General features: G+C 45.0%; 1 protein-coding gene across 1 annotated transcript in view; it reads left to right on the top strand.

Annotated features, from left to right (window-relative positions):
- LOC111147562 (runt related transcription factor 2) overlaps nucleotides 1–5,172 on the top strand; it is a 206,863-nt gene extending 201,691 nt beyond the window's left edge. Inside the window, 3 exon segments of the mRNA XM_022503664.1 lie at nucleotides 2,442–2,507; nucleotides 4,064–4,356; nucleotides 4,358–5,172. Coding sequence (XP_022359372.1) covers nucleotides 2,442–2,507; nucleotides 4,064–4,356; nucleotides 4,358–4,543 — 545 coding nt within the window. The 3' untranslated portion in view covers nucleotides 4,544–5,172.
- The last annotated feature ends 12,215 nt before the right edge of the window (nucleotides 5,173–17,387 follow it).

The following is a 17,387-nucleotide window of genomic DNA, read 5'->3' as shown; positions in this document are numbered from 1 at the left end:
AATCAAACCCTTGACCTCAATCTCATTCACATTATGCCACGAGCAACTGAACTAATTGCCCACGATTTAGCAGATTAGCTCCAACAAGGCTTCAAAGAGCTGTCAGGATATCCGAAAGATAGTAACGCTCCCGGGGGTAACACAGAGGCTCCAGAAGAGCCTAGGGAAATACTCAGGTAAAGTTAGATTTTCAAGGCAAGAAATGCATGGACCTGTGATTGTGTCAACCACATTCCTTACGGGTAACTAAGATTGCAAAGAGGTCATGACTCTGCATCTTTCAGGCTGCACGATCTGTAGTGTACACAGCTCCCCTTCTCCGGATCTCAGCTTGCCTGTGTGTTAATGGGTTAGCTTAGAATTGATTATCCAAGCAGTAGGTGAGGGATTTGGACATTGCCATCAGATACCCCAAGCAGCAGAGGAGGGTAAATGGGTGCTATAGGGAATCTGGAGGACATAGTCTAAAACTTTGTAAGTACAAAACTTTGTTCAAGTCTCTCTTAGTTTGTTTACCTAAAAATTCACCCAAGTGTTCTATTCCATACATATCCCATTACTGTCCCATATGCCCTGTCTCCAAGCCGAGTAAAACCAGCCCGTTGGGAAGATGCCCCATGTTTATCTTGGGCTTCAAGTAACTCCTGGCAGTACTGGCTTTATTTAATCAGCCAGTTGGAGGCAGGACTTTTAAACTGGCTCGGGGGAGCTCTGTGCGACAAGGCACCTCCCTGGGGCAGTTACTAAGTTTTGTTTTCACATTTATAAAGTTAGATTGAGGTGTTAGTACTTTTAGAACTCTCCAGGCTTTTATCCGTGACCCCTCAATAAGTAGATAATACATTTTCTTTACCGTTGTTGATATAATATCCAGGTCTTTTTTTTTTTTTTTTTTTTTTTTTAAGTTTGTAGTTGTATTGAGGCTAACTAGCATAGTTTAGTAGAAGTAGTAGAAGAAGAAGTAGAAGGCCATCTACAAGGACACCGAGTTCACGTAAAAAACAGAGATTAAAATTATGGATGCAACCTTATTTAGTGAAAGGAAATTTAATTATATCATTTGCTTCTGCAAAAATGATTATAAACTGAAGATTAGGAAGGGCTTTATGTTTTTCTTTTTAGAATTCCGTCTCCTCACCTTAGGTTATCACATAAAGGATCTCCTGTGAAACTGTAACGAGTTGTTAATGTCTCTCCATGCAGAACACACTGCAGTATATTTCAGAAACACTTCTTGGTAACACAACATGATTAAGGGAATTCCAGAAAATCCCATTTTTTGTTAGTTATAAAAATGACTGTATAATCCCTTTAAAGTCCACATTAGCTCTCTTTGCCCAGAAGGAGTTAATCCTCAAGACATTACAGTCTCACATGACTCAAAGTGATTGGTCCACATTCTGTCAGCCTAGCAGAAATTTGTTGCATTGTTTTCTATAAACCACAACCAGAGCTCATTAATTGAAAAATGAATGTCAATTTCCATTAGCTGGCATCTATAAACCAGAAAGGTACAGTGATCCTGGCATGTGATGGGTAATAAAAACATCAGCAAAACGTCTCAGGTAAAATAGAGAAGGTGAGGGGGTAGAGGAATAAATTCAAAACCATATTGGAGTTTACTGGCAGGGCCCCACATCAAGGGTTTTAATGAGGCTTCTGCATCAAAATAAGGGAAACCACATGGAATGTTAATTATGACTACAGCATATTTTAAGGACAGATACCCACGAGAAGCATTTCTTTTTTTTAACATGGACAAGCCTGTCTGTGTGAGCTTCGTGCTTCTGTGGGGGGCAAATGGTGGGGTTTTCAGTGTGACTTCTTTCTGTTTGCGATTGTCCACATTATTCTGGTTTCTCTCACATGAGCTGAACATTGAACTTAACCTGTACAGAGGTGGCCTGCCTAGAACTATTCGCGGCGCCAGCACTAGTTCACCTAGCTGCTCTGCAAGGAAAAGGCCGGCCGAGGAACATCCGGGGCCCTTACGTCGTGCGTGTGGCTCCTTCCGCAGAGGGCGGGAGCACGGGGCTTGAGAGACCCTACGCCTCACCGGCTCCCGTTTGCCCTCTGTCAGAATCACTCGGCCCACATTTGAACACTGGAGCCGGTTAGGATTTTGCATCCGGGATGGGTGAGGTAGAGGCCGTTGGAAGATAGAAGACTTTGTAGAGAGCAGAGAGTAAACTGCCCAGAGTGTGTGAGTTTTGGTGTGTCATCTTGAAAGTGTTTGCTTCTGGTATTCGAAGCTGCTCACTAGCTCTTCACCCTCTGCTTGGGGGCCTGCGGATTCCGGGAAAGCATTCAGGAGGGGTGGGAACTTCTCTGCCTCCCCCTCCCCCTCAGACTGTTGCTTCTCCTCCTGTCTCGGAGTTCCCGGTGGTGATAGAGTGGCTAGAGCCGGAAGGGAACTTAGAGTTCATCCCCTCATTTTACAGATGATGACACTGCCACCTCTGACTTCTGCCTCTGGCCTTCCGCTCTCAGTAAGAAGAGCCAGGCAGGTGAGACTTGTTATTAACAATTGCTGGGTGGGGCTGGGCGGGGCCGGCTGATTGGTACTGTCCGATTTCTGAGAACAACTTTTTGTAAACTAGGTATCGCTTTTCAAATTGTCGCTTTTGATGACAAACGCACATCCTGGCCCTTATGAAGATCCCAGGCAGTGTGCATTTTAACAAAGATCCACAACTCTCAGCACCTTTAAGGAAAACCATTAAGATCGTTCCTTTAATAAACACTGTAGCATCCAAGAACAAGAGTTCAATAAAAACGGGACTGAGGATGTACCTCCTGACGGAGGCCTTGATGGAGCACTAAGTGCTTTCCCTTACGGATGAAAACTGTAGGAAAAGCAAACACGGCAGACGCGAAGACTTGGAAGGTTTTGGATGTGACAAAATCTTAAGAACGCTGGGATCATAAAAGGCCTTGTCCTAATTCTGTCAATTTTTGAAAATCATAACCCAGTCTTTAAAGAACACCACTCTTAATTTTTCAGGCATTTCAGAACACTGATTTCCACATGAAGTGCTTTATGACTATGGTTTTATAAGTTTAAGCACCAGAAATAGCTACAAAGGATTCACACTGTTGGCTTTAGAAGTTAAGGGACTTTACATTCTAGAGCAAAACAAGCTTTGCCTCCAGGTACCACTTGGAGTTAGCCTGAAGCTAATTCTATAGGATGTGGCACAGGGGCCTGGTGAATGGATGCTGAGGGAGGCGCCCTCTTCCTTGTCCGCCTGCCCGGCATGGAGCCTCTCACAAAAGAGGCTGTTGGCACCTGGCCTGAATAAGCCCTAGGTCACCCATCAAGGCTCGAGATGCAACTTCTCCCCAACCTACTTATTTAGTTTATGACCCTCAGGAGAATTTCTAAGGGCTAGACTCTCCCCCACTGCCCCAGAAAAATAAGAGAGTTCCAGAATACATTGAAATCTGGTATGATTTTTTTGGCATCCATTACTAAGATGATGAATAAAACAAAGACTATAGGTGATTTTAAGAACTGAAAAGAAGTGATAGGAACATGTTAGGGTATCTTTTTGGAGTTCCTTCATTGATGAAGGGGCCCTGCCAAGAGTACCAATAGCAAAACTGATCATTTTGGGATTTCTTTATATTGGGTGGAGAAAAAGAAACTTGTCCTACTTAGTAAAAACATCTCTTTCAAATACTTGAGGTGCAACGAGAAACAAAAAGAGAGGGAAAAAAAATCAATGAGGATTCAGTCTTAAGTCTGGTGAGTGAATCTGTGTGTTGGGTTGGTTTACACATAAGACCTAGCACACGTTGGGGTTTTTAAAACCCTTTGGGATTCTCTGGGCGGGGTGGGTGAAGGACTTAAGTACTGTAAAGTGAAAAAACAAAACAAAACAAAACTGTGTAGTGACCAGTGCATTTGAAGGTCTATTTGTGGCTTGCTGTTCCTTCCTTTTTGGGAAGCTAAAGGTTTTTTGTTTTTGTTTTTGTTTTTGTTTTTCTTGTAAAAATTCTCTCATTATTTTAATTGATATTTACAGATTTTTTTCCCCCCATCTTCTGTTATAATTTTTAGGTGCTTCAGAACTGGGCCCTTTTTCAGACCCCAGGCAGTTCCCAAGCATTTCATCCCTCACTGAGAGCCGCTTCTCCAACCCACGAATGCACTATCCAGCCACCTTTACTTACACCCCGCCAGTCACCTCAGGCATGTCCCTCGGTATGTCCGCCACCACCCACTACCACACCTACCTGCCACCACCCTACCCCGGCTCTTCCCAAAGCCAGAGTGGACCCTTCCAGACCAGCAGCACTCCATATCTCTACTATGGCACTTCGTCAGGATCCTATCAGTTCCCCATGGTGCCGGGGGGGAGATCGGTCTCCTTCCAGAATGCTTCCGCCATGCACCACCACCTCGAATGGCAGCACGCTATTAAATCCAAATTTGCCTAACCAGAATGATGGTGTTGACGCTGATGGAAGCCACAGCAGTTCCCCAACTGTTTTGAATTCTAGTGGCAGAATGGATGAATCTGTTTGGCGACCATACTGAAATTTCCTCAGCAGTGGCCCAGCGGTATCTGGGAGCCGCATCCCAAATGTATCAATATATACATATATAGAGAGAGTGCATATATATGTATATCAATGAGCTATCTGCAAAGTGCCTATTTTCTAGAAGATTTTTCATTCCCTCACTCAGTCATGATCTTCCAACCGTTAAGAGGGTAGAGATACTGAGAAGCAAAAGGCCCGAGAGACACCATCCTATCTAGGTTCCAGGTTGTTTTCTACTTAAAATGTACTTTTACAAACCTAGGAAAAAGGTATTTTTTTGTTGTGTTGTTGTTTGGCCTGTTGCCACAAATCATCTGTTCCCATGGCAAGTCAGAGAGGTGGACTCCAGGTTCAGGAGGAAGAAGAGCAAAGCCACTTCCTCTCTGTGCTTTGATACCACACACCCTCGTGGTGGCGGCTATGTCTGGACCCGTGCATTCTGCAGACCAGCTTCCAAAACCGGTCGAGGTGCACATCAAGGGCAAAGAGGGAGAATGGATGGTTCCATCACAGTACCATCCATTCCGAGTCACTGTCCCAAACTTTGCTTTCAGACTTGCCGTGAGTTCTCATCTGAACTGTTTGGTTCAGTTTTTGTTCTTGTTTTTTTTTTTTTTTTCTTTCCTACTTTAAGAAAGTGATTTCAAAAAAATACTGATTGGGATAGATGATTTCATTTTACTTTTTAATACTTTTTTTGTTTCCTTTTCCCATTTAACCAAAAAGAAATCCCATCCCTCAACACCACCCCTGCCTTGTCCCTGCACCTTTCTCCTTTTATGCAAAACTCAAAATGGCAATACCTTATTATAGCCATAATGGTATAGATAGTGTTTGCGTTTGGCTGTGTGTTGTTTTCTTTTTTTTTTTTTTAAATTATGAATATGTGTAAAATCTGAGGTAACTTGCTAACGTGAATGGTCATATAACTTTAAAGATATATTTATAATTATTTAATGACATTTGGACCCTTGAAACATTTCTTAGTGTACTGATACGTTGACTTCGGTCTCTAAAAGTGCTTTTTATTAAATAACAAATTTCTTCAGTGGGCTAGAGCCATATCTGAAATATTGCTAAGCAATTTCAGTTCATCCAGGCACAATGTGATTTTCAAAAATACGTCCATCTCCAAATATCTTAGATGTAGCTTGTTTATTGTGATGTATGAAGGAAATGTTATGCTTCGTTCTTTCAGACCTTGGATTGCCTCTGACACAGCTTTGCCTTCTAAAGCAATAATTAGGGATTTAAAAACCAACTCTTAGCCCTGTATCACTCATGTTGCCCTTTATTAGCATGAAATGCTGGAGTGATGTGGTTTCCCAGTTTCTTTTGAATAATGGTGACTCTTGTCATATTAAAAAGACAAGCACAAGTGAATCATTGAACTGCAGAAAAATGTTCTGTGGTTTCCTAGTTAAAGCAAAACTCTAAATCGCCAGGCTTCATAGTGAAGACACAGCTTAAAGCCACCCATGTGGCTTAAGGATTGATCATGATACACATAGGACAGTAAAGCCAAATTGCACCGGGGATTCTTAACTAACCTGCCTTACCAAACAGTAAGTCAGGAGAACCCAGATCTGCCTCACCTGAGGCCCCACTGGCAGCTCTCTGCAGAATCTGCATTTAAAGGAGCAGATTTAGCCATTGTCTCATGGGAGCCCTGTCATCTGAAGGAGCTGGAGACTTCCAGCAGATAGCTGAGCTGAGTTAATGTAGGGCCTTGGGGACCCATATCAAACCCCTTGGGGTCAAAGGAAGGCAAGGCCATGTGGAGTTTGGTGTCTACTACTGTGTATGAATTTGAGCAGAAGCCCTCCTGTAGGATGCACTTTGGCCACTCCTGGCGACCACCTGGCAAATTCTCAGCGTGACCTTAATCCAAGCCAGGATCACTCCGTGACACCACTGGGCAAATCCCTGCTGGCTCCCTCACAGGTCCAGGGGACCCCTTTGTGTCAGTTCTGTGCCCCCACTGAGCAGAACCTTGTAGAGATTTGTCCCCAGCTTCTGGGGACCTTTCTCTGTAGTCATTCCCAGGCCCGCTTCATGGGCCGTCAAGCCTGGTGGGACGCTGTGTGTTGTGGGGGCATCTGGCCCTGTGCTTCTGCCTGGGGGCCTCCCTTACGACCACCCTGACTCCTCCCAACAAAAGTCGAGGGCAAAACAAAACAAAACAAAACACTGCCTTCTAAAGGTTGTATACCAAGTATGCTTAGATAAATAAGCCACTTTTCTATTACTTAACTAAGATGGAAGTAGTAACTGATACTATTTATTGTTTGTGTGTGGTAGCTTGAAGCACGCCACTGTCCATTTATTTGTTAAGTGTAAAATATGTGTGTTTGTTTCAGCAGCACTTAAAAAAGCCAGTGTCTGGTTACACATTTCAATTTTAATTAATTGACATAAAAATGTTACCGCCAGTGCCAGCTGTACCCTATTTAATAAAAAAGGTACTATATTTGTACATTATTTTTTAATGTTAAAAGGGCTTTTTTAAGTTTACAGTACACATACTAAGTGACTTTAGGGATGCTTTTGTGTTGAAATGTTATTATAGTGGCTGCAGGCAGCAACCCAGAAACACTTTAAAAAGGTTTTTTTTTCCTTGGGAAAAATTCAAGCACTTCTTCCTTCCACCCTCACTCCAACCACTCCAAAGGGGTAAGTCACATTTCTTGGATTGAATTCTGCCCTTTTTCAGCCTGGGGGTTAAATATTCCTTCCCCCTCCTCTTTTTTTTTTTTTTTTTTAACCGAACCCTTAATTTGCACTGGGTCATGTATATGATCTGTGATTTCAAGACCAAAGCAAAGCCCGACTATTCCTCCTACCACGGAACCGTGTACTAGCCAACACTCTGTATTTCCTTCAGGTTCAAAGAGCACGGTTCTCTTTGTAGCACAGACGTTGCTGGAGTTTTCGGCGTGACCAGCTCAGCCGCTTTCTGTCTGTTTTAGTTGTCTCACAAAGTGTGACCAGTGTCAGGGTTCCAGAACATACCACAGTGTTGGTTTTAGATGAGTGAAATGACTTCCAGCCTGGAACTGAGAGACTTGACCAATGAACTATGGTTTGCTCTTCAGACAGTCTCACCAACCCCCACCCTGCCCCCAGGGCCTTTTAAAAATGAGCAGAGAAATCCACACCGTTAGGGACCATCCATTGCAAACCCAGAGGGGAGGAGATGTGTGTGCTCCTTAAGAGTTCCCTTCATTCCCAGGAAAGGGACTGACTCAGAGTCTAGGTTAATACATGGAAACACAAAGCATGAGTGAAGACAATAACGACTTTTATGACATTCGAAAGAACAATCATAAATAAAGAGGACTCTGGCAAACCTTGAATTTGTTGTTCTTCAAAAGAGAATGCATTTAAAAAATATTTTCTGTGTGAGAATTTTTTAGATGTTTGTTTACTTCATGTTTACAAATAACTGTTTGCTTTTTAATGCAGTACTTTGAAATATATCAGCCAAAACCATAAGTTACAGTAATTTCTTAGGTATTCTGAATAAAATTCCATTTTTTTTTTTTTGGATATGCTTTACCATTCTTAGATTTCTGTGGAACAAAAAAATGTTTGTAGCATTTTGTGTAAATACAAGCTTTTCATTTTTATTTTTCCAATTGCTGTTGCCCAAGATCTGCTTTCCCTGCACATATTGTACAAATTCTGCTTTGTGCCACAGGCCATGATTGTGGATGAGTTTACTTTCAACTTCAAAGGGACTATTTGTATTGTATGTTGCAACTGTAAATGGAATTATTTGGCATTTTTCTCATGATTGTAATATTAATTTGAAGTTTGAATTTAATTTTCAATAAAATGGCTTTTTTGGTTTTGTTACGTGTGTACTTTGGGTCTTTTCTCAGCCGCGGTTTCTTCTCTAGTCTGACGCCTACTCCTGCCTACACCTGGGCCCTTCTTGGCCCTAGGACTTGCCAGGGCCAGAGGAGAGCGGGGTTCTCTGTGACTGGTGAGAGGTTAAAACATTTCGCTGAGCGCTGCCTTCTTGGTTTGTCCTACTCCTACAGAGGTGTGGGTGAAGGATCTAGCAGTGAACTTATTTCCTTGTCAGCCTGTGTCTGAAGGAGAGCGCGCCCACCCCATCCTTGAGTAAAGCCCCTTTACTCTGACGAAGGGACCAGACTGGATATAAAAGATAGTGGGCTCCGCAGTCCAAGGGTTCTAATCTCTGGGCATGTGAGCAGTTGCTGGCGAGTGAATTTCTTCCTGGCTAGGGTCAGAAGATCTCAGGCAGCCCTGCCATAGGAGATAATCTAGCTGCTTCCCACATCTCTTTTGGGTTCTTAAAAACAAAATCAGTCAAAGCTCAAGGGTAAGTAAAAATGGACCTTGGCCTGGAGAGCTGTAACCTCAGAAAGATTCTACTAGGCAGCAGGACTAGGGTTTGGAGATCTGTTTGTTTTTAACGGGCTATTGTGTATTTTTGGTAAGTCCCTCCCCTTTGATAAGGTTGAGGGCCTGGGGTAGAGTGGCTGCTCTTTTTCTGTCCTGTGCTATCTGTCCGCCTTGGCTTACCACAGTTCTAAAAGAAGGACCAGAAACCGTGAGGTGGAGATGCTCAGGCGCGGGCCAGTGGACCACGTGACGCTAGAGAGAGGCCTCCTTTGAGATCTGCTCATTCTTACCCCTTTGGCATCGTGTTCTGAGAAATCTTGGAGACCGCTAATTTCTAAGACTAGGAGACATCCTGAAATCACGTGGGTGAGACCTAGGCCAGTGAACTTGTTTGCAGCTCTTTGAAGATGTATATTTATTTATCCTTTTTTATTAGACATCTGTGTAGCTTTCAAAGGCATTGCATGGGAGGTGGGCAGAGTGGCTTTTCCTTTCTCTCCAGCTTTGTCCAGCAGCATGGTTCAGGGCAAATGGCTTTACTCCTCTGGGTCTCAGTTTTTTGGCATATGGAGAGGCATTGGGCTAGACCTTGGATTTCTTGACATTTCAGCCTGGAAAGTTCTTTTGGGTGTGTGTGTGTGTGTGTGTGTGTGTGTGTGTAGGGTGTGTGGTCCTACACATCGTAGAAGGTTTAGCCACCTGTCTCTGGCTTCTACCCACTAGATGCCGACAGCACTGCACCACTTGTGACAATGACATGTCTCCAGAATGTTCCCTGGGAGGAAGAGTCGTCCCCAATCCAGAACCAGTGGGCTAACGGCTCTCTCTCAATTCTTCGGTCAGGCTTTCTTGACAGAACTGGTGTGAAAATACACTGCTCGTTATAACAGGATAGCCAGGGGGAAGACCGAGGGCCCTCCCCGGAGGTGGACGTGCATCATCCTTTTCCAGCCCTTCACCTGCTTGTCTCTCTGAGGTTGGGAGGTGTCGTGAGTGGGGCTCCTGGCTTTCCTGTCCGCACGTCTCTTCCTCCTCATGTCCCAGGGAACGGCATAGCTGGGGAGCTTTGTGAGGCCCGGATGGCTTGGCCATGTTCATCATGGCTGCTTCAGTTCTCAATGGAAACAAAAGGCGGAGGAAGAGAGACGTTTGTCCAGTGTGTCTGACCCCTTGTGCCCCCTGCCCCCCATATACCTTATCATCAGGCACTGCTTTGAGAGTGGGCATTTCCTGTTAACTCAATCCCAGCCAACAGTGGCCCAATAAACACCTCAGCTCTCTGCTGCAGAGTTTATTTGGCTGGGAAATGGGTATTGTCATGTAAACAGGAAACCCCCTGAAGTTATTATCTACAGATGCGGTTGAAGAGCCACATGTTTATATTTATGGGATTTGAAAACAGTCTGAAAAGGCAAGGGAGGAGATAGGGGAAGACCTTGTTCATAACCAGTGAGTGAGAGCAGGGCCTACAGATCCTCACAAGCCGGTTTCTCCTTCCTCTGGAAATGGGTGGCTAATAATCACATCACAGCCAAAAGCCACAGCTTGACTGATTCAAGCAAACAACCCTACCGCGAGTATCAGGTAAACTGTACAATCCAGTCACTTGGCTTCCCTGCCCCAATCATTTGGAAATCATTTTAGAGACCAGTTCTAGGAAACAATGGTTTGGGGGCATCTACAAAGGTAGGGGGCTTGGGAGAAGATGATCATGTTACCGTCTCTAAGTTTTTCTGGGGACAACTCAACTGCCTGCCAGTTTTAGTGAGCCCAGGCCAGCTTGCCTCTGGGATGGCAGCAAACTCCTCAGGGGCCCCAGGAAGGATGTCTTCTTGCCAGAGCTGTCCAGGTGTTGGTATAGGGAAAGTGCAGGTGGTGAGACAGCTGGACTGCCCACCAGGGCTGGGTACACTGGGTTACTCCAATTCCTTTTCTGCCCACCTCTGCTCTTCCTTCGTTGGCTCTCCCCTCAGGACTGCAGAAGGTGCTAAGCAAGGCCAGGTAGGAACCAATGCGTGGATAGCAGATGCTCTGTATTTGAATTCTGAGCTCTGAGCAAAGGCAAGGGAATCTCTCTCCTCCTTGTCTCCATTTCTGGGTACCCTGATAAGTCTCTCGGTGACTTCCCAGTAGAGGGTACTCAACTGGGAGGCCTTGGGAGTGAAGATGTTAAGAAGCTATGAATTCAGTTATGAATGTAACAAAAAGCAGGGTCCACCACAGAAGAAAAGGGTACTACACTGAGGGCTGTGCGCATGCGTGTGCCTCAAGGGAGGGAGCGAGGACGTAGAGGGATGGAAAGGGATGCCTGAGCAGCCATTCAGGGAAAGCTGAAGTGCACGCACGCACACACGTACATGCACATATACTCCTCCATACAGCATTTACTTGTCTCAGGTGTTTTTCTTGCAAATCCTACAAAAGAGTACCTCGTTCCATAAGTGGTGAAGAAGCAATTCTTCTCCGTATAGGTTATTCAGACAGAACGAGGGACACCGGATGTTCCCTGAAATGTCGGGGGTACCCTGAAGCTGACATTTAAGAAGGGGCTGTTATTTTTGTGAAGCTTTTATTTAAGAGCTTTTTTTGTGTGACGCGACTGGCCCTGCTGTTGAGACATGCACCACTCGTTGGAAAGCAGAAGGATCAAGTTTCTGGAAGCCCACTTAACTTTTGCTAAAACTTATTTTGTTTTGTTTTCTTATTTTGTGGCAATGATGTCTGGCCACTTAGTGAGGTTTTCTGGAAAACCCGCTTTCTGTTTTTAGCCAGTGCAGCTCACAACTTGATGGCTTTTTTTCCCCCACCCAAGGTCATTCTGTGCCACTCTGTAGCCAGTAGGGAAAAGGGAAGAATTGCCCACCCACCCCGTCCCCTTCATTTTTATAAGGAAATCAAGACCATACAGCAAAATGGTAAAAGAAAGAAAAAAAAAAAAACTGAGGTGGAAATCTGGGGGGCAAGCAAAGGTTCTTCCACACAAGCCCCTCAAGAAGTAGTTTTGTCTGCACAACATTAAGTGAGACCAAAACCCAAAATTGTAACCGGGTCTCAGGTGGCCTGTACTCCTTAGGCCTTAGACATTTCTCCTGGAGAACCTGAAGTACCAGAGTGAACTGGGATGTGGAAAACGGAAGCGGGATACAGCAGGCTGTGTGGAGTGAGGCGGTTCAGGATCTGGTGGCTTTGAGGGAGAGGAGTACCGGGAACTCCCAGCTGGATGATGGACTGATGTAAACGTGCCAATTGATTCCTCGAAAAGAAGCAAGAAAGCAAGTAACGAAACCCCGCCACACGCATCATCGTGGGAGAATTAATACAACAGTTTTATGTTTAAATCTCCTTCGACATCATTTCCTTCCTAAATGAGGTCATTTATTTTTTTTTTTTTTTTTTAGAATTCCATCCACCCCTCTGACAGAGCAACAGCTCAGGCGAGTTTCACTTTCTGTTTCTGAGTTTCTCTGAATTCTTCTGCTCCCCCTCTCCCAAAGCAGAGGAGCCTTCTGTGGCATCCTGACATCTCCGGGGCGGGGGTTGGGGGGACACCTCAGCCCCATTCTGTCTTCTCTAACACTCATTTCATATTTCAGTCTTGAAAGTCACCCTGACCTTTCCTTCTCCTCAGCCATGTGTGCTTCAAGAGCCTTCTTTTGTGCAGATTTGGGGGGCGTAGGGAGTCTGAGTCCTTATCAAGATCTTATTAGTGGTTTCACAGATGAGAAGGGCAGAGATTATCACTGACTGTGACCCTCCATCACAGCTTCTGGAACCTACTCTGTGCTATCAGATTGCGCAGGGCAGGATGGAGGGGCCCACTTTCCTGTCTTGTGGGCACGAGAGGGAGCGAGAAGGACCAGGAGGGAGGCGAGTGTGGAACTTTCTCAAGGAGTTAAGTGGTTAATAGGAACTCAGTTTTTTTTTATTGGCTAATAAAACCTCCCAGGGTTTTTTCATATTATATGGTTCCTTCAGGCTCCCAGCCCGATGCTTAAAAAAAGAAAAAAGTCGCAAACAACAACAAAAAGCTGGAACCTAACTACCAGGGCCGTCCCAGTCGTGTTTACTTTTTCATTTCCGCAGTTGTAAAAAAAAAAAAAAAAAAAAAAAAAAAAACACCTCCTCTGGTAGTTCAATTTTATCACACGGCAGGAGCAGATCAGTGTTTGAACGGCTCCCGGGCTCCCTGCCTCCTCGGGTGAGGAAGAAGCCCACTTTTGGTCTCCGGTTCAGGGAAAAGAGGAGGGAACAGCGAGGCAAATGATGGATGCGTCAGGGAAATTTGGAAAAGCGGGTGGTGGGGGGAGGAGGGAGAGCAGATATTGAACTGCGATACATCTCTGGAATCCTGAATGCAAATGATCTCTGTCCTTTTATTGCCAGTGGTGCTGTTCTCCCAACAGAGCAGGATGTTCTTGTTTTTAATAATAGCCAGACCAGATGCTAAATTCTCTTCGGCAACGTGCTGTATAAGTGAGAAGGCAAACAGCTGATTCCTGTTAAGATGAACACCAGGAGAATAAGCCAGAAAGTATGAGAAGTCTCTGGAGGTTTTTGCTTTGTAAACCCCTGTTTGGCAGAAAGATCACAGAACCCGGGCTGAAAACACAGTGTGTTCCTCCTGCACCCGTTCCTCATCGGAGCCGCTCGCTGGGGGCCTCCGGGGCCTCCTGCCTCCGCCAGCCGGCCCTCGCCTGAGCGAGCCAGAGGACTGGCTCGCAGGTTCCCCCAGAGGGGAAGTCGGAAGCCCCGAGCCCTTTGGCTTTCAATGACTGTAGAAAAATACGCATCAATAGGAGGAATTTTTTACTTGCTCCTTGCCATAGAAAATAGTGAAATCCTGAACATGAGCCAATAACTTTAAAATGGCATCTTTGTTCCATCTTTTTCACTCCCTTCTTCCCCCTGTCAGAATCTATAAAACCTCTCGGTTATTATTTTGTTTTAGAATATGCCACACATGTAAGATGCTGCTTTCTTCTCTCCCAGGGAGCTGCCAGAGCCAGAGGCGCTGTGGGGGCTGGTGGGGGGGGGGGGCGCTGACCAAAGCAGGCAGAGACCAGGGCTTGCCCTGCTGCCGCTCAGGCCACCTCAGGAGGCCGGCCTGAGGTGGCTTCCGCGAGAAAGCGGGGTTGCCCTGAGCGAGGGGTCCACACAGAGCCCTCTGACTGTCTCTCTCTGGGGCTTTGCTCACAGGCCTGCAGGAGAGTGAGGGAGAGAGAAGAAAGGGCTGCAGGGAGCAGGTGGAGAGGCGCATTGTAGTTCTAGAAAGTCCCTTTGCTCCCCTGGCCTCTTGACACCACCCTCCTGAGCCCTCCCCTGAGATTCACAAAGGGGCACGCTAGCTCCCCCTTCCTCACTGTTTTCTTCTTCCCTAACTGTCCTCGAGATTCACTTGGCCCCAGCCTCCCTGAGATGAACATCCTGGGGAGAAAGGAATGGAGGCAGATTATTTACCTCCTTCCCCCTTAGGATGGCACTGAAGGCCATTCTTTTAATTTCCTTTTGGGGGAAAAGTTGGATTTGGTACTGTTGGCAGGATCAAGTAATAACAGTAAGACTCAATATTTACTTTTCACAGCACACTTGACTATAAGCCTGGTGCTTTGCTTGGTATTTCACGTACCTTGTGTCAGACTTCCCAGGAGCCTGTGAAGAAGTTAGTACTGTTTTTATCCCTCTGTTTCGGATGAGGAGATCGAGGATCAGACTGGGCCAGGGTTATACAACTATGAAGACTCAAGCCTCCATCTTCCCAATTCCAAAGACTACGTTCCTAAGCTAAAACTTGACACGCCATCTCAGTTATCATCCACATAATGAGAATTAAATGAGTTAACGAGATAAGAAAATGCCTAGCACATAATAGATAGATGGAGCCCATTATTATTACTCATCATAATTAAGACAATTATATTAAAAAGCGTAAATAAAATTTTCAGATAGTGTGTGAATCACCAAAGAGCTGGGGCACCAAGTGGAATGACTTTTTAGAAACTATTATTTTAGATGGCTCAGTCAGTTACGCATCTGCCTTTGGCTTGGGTCATAATCTTGGGGTCCGGAGATGAAGTTCCACCTCAGGCTCCTTGCTCAGCAGGGGAGTCTGCTTCTCCCTCTCCTTCTGCCCATCCCCCCAATAAATAAATAAAAACCTTTTTAAAAGAACCATTATTTAAACGGTTTAAAAAATGTCACTCTTTGAGAGAGTAAATTTTAAGAGAGAGAGAGAAAGCACAAGAGAGTGTAAGTGGGGGAGGCCAGGGGAGAGAGAGAATCTTAAGCAGGTTCCACACTCCTCATGGAGCCTGGCATGGGGCTCGATCTCACAACCCAGAGATCATGACCTGTGCCAAAATCAAGAGGTGTACACTTGACCGACTGAGCTACTGATAAAAAAGTATTATGGAACTTAAATCGGCAGTATTAGCCTCACGTAATAGGAGAAATATCCAGGCCAAGAAATTTCTGTCAACATCAACTCTTACCTTTCCAGGAGTGGCTTTGGGGTCTGTCTCACCACCTGACAAAGGGGCAGCACTGAGGGCCCCCATATCTGAACTGGCATCACTAAGAGGCAATGCTGTGTAGTGGAGACAGCTGATCGGAGGCCCAAGGCTTGAGGAAACCCAGCTGCAGCCTGAGATAGGACACTGGTGTGTGCCAAGCTTTGCACACACGTGTCCAGCCTGGAGGATCCTGGGAAGGGGGCATCCTTGCTCCCAGCCCCAGATTACTTCAATCTCTTTTGCTGAATAGGTGGGGCTTCTCCAACTTTCTTAGAGCATTTTACAGACTATTTCCTTAAGTCCACCTGATATGAAATTGATATCCCATTTTATTGAAATCCCAGAGAACAGAAGTGACCTCTCTCCCTGTCGCCACTCTGCTTCATTTTTGCAAATATTTATTGAACCCCTACAATGGGCAGAGCAATAGGCTGGCAGGCTCCCCTCCACTAAAAAGCATATCGGAGCGGGGTGCTTGGGTGGCTCAGTGGGTTAAGCCTCTGCCTTCAGCTCAGGTCATGATCTCAGGGTCCTGGGATTGAGCCCCGCATCGGGCTCTCTGTTTAGCAGGGAGTCTACTTCCCCTGCTCTCTCTTTGCCTGCCTCTCTGCCTACTTGTGATCTCTCTCTGTCAAATAAATAAATAGAATCTTTATTTAAAAAAAAAGCATATAGGAAGACATCTCTGTTTAATTTAATGCCTCCCAATAAGAGGTGTTTGTCAGGGCCTCTCTTTATGTAAGCAAATTCGTGAGATCTTCAGATTACCAACAACAGAGATTAAAAAGTTAGCAATTGGTTTCTAGAGAGAATTTAGATGGTTTTGATTTCTGCTTATAGCCAATTTCATTTCCCATTTCTCATTTCCGAAAATACTCAACGTATTTATAAGGTACTTGGCATCTATATTTAGTCATACAAGCCTTTCATTTCCACCACAATATATGGGAGGCTTGGTGTTTAAAGAGTGGATGATTTTCATACAGGCAAAGGGAGAGGGGCCACTCTTCCATTTTCTCTTCCCTGCCGTAACAGCCGCGCAGCCAACCATGCGTGGAGGGATTGAGGTATGTTTTGAAAGGGGGAAGCAGAGAGTGGCAAAAAGATCTGGGTTCCAGATCCTTAACCCCTACGAACTAAATATGTGACCTTGAACAGGCCACTTAACCTCTCTTGACCTCCTCCTTAATAGTGGACAATAATATATTACCTGCTAGACGGCATGTTAAGAGACTTTGTAGTAACTCTTACCTGTAGATGAGGAGTGGTTTCTAGAACACAGAAATTATGAGCAGTTTTAAGAGGTGCAGCTAGAGTCTGCCTAGCATTAAGAGAGAATGAGGTCCATTGTTTCTCACAGAATTGGCAAAAGTGACCATTTTGTAGAGGGTGAAGAGACGGAATCCCAGAGAGGTCAGATCACTTACACGAGGTCACCCTGAAATTGAAGAGGGGAAGCCAAGGGTTGGACATCTACTTCTGAGCAGCTCCCATCCTCATTCTCTGAAGAATCTTCGCTCCTTTATGATGGCAGTGTCTTCCTTATTCTCTTCATGAAGCCCCGACGCTTCATTACTTTTCTAGTTTTTATGAACCGATTTTCACCTGATAGAAACTCAGGCAAGCTGATTCTGTTAAAAACTTCGTATACTCACATAAATAAACTTCCAGCATACTGATTCCATACCATGCTCCAGCTAACCATATTGAAAGACACCTGTTATATATTATTTCAAAAACAAAAAAACGATAAAGTTGTATACCAGGCCTGACTTAGTGAGTGGGACATTAAGGCTAAGAACATCCATGCCGTTCCTTCCTGGACAAAGATGACCCATCCCTTTAGTGGACAAGTAGACAAGTGAAGGATGGAGGTCCTGGCCTTGTTGTGGTCAGGGTCTTTCTCTTTGCTGTTTCATGGTCTGGCTGTAGGGATGGGGCCACACTCTTGACTTC

The sequence above is a fragment of the Enhydra lutris genome, unplaced genomic scaffold (genome assembly GCF_002288905.1).
Source record: "Enhydra lutris kenyoni isolate GAN:26980312 unplaced genomic scaffold, ASM228890v2 scaffoldscaffold17, whole genome shotgun sequence".
Classification (NCBI taxonomy): Eukaryota; Metazoa; Chordata; class Mammalia; order Carnivora; family Mustelidae; genus Enhydra; species Enhydra lutris.
The sequence above is the reverse complement of the archived record's forward strand: the minus strand, read 5'-3'. Positions and strand labels throughout refer to the sequence as shown.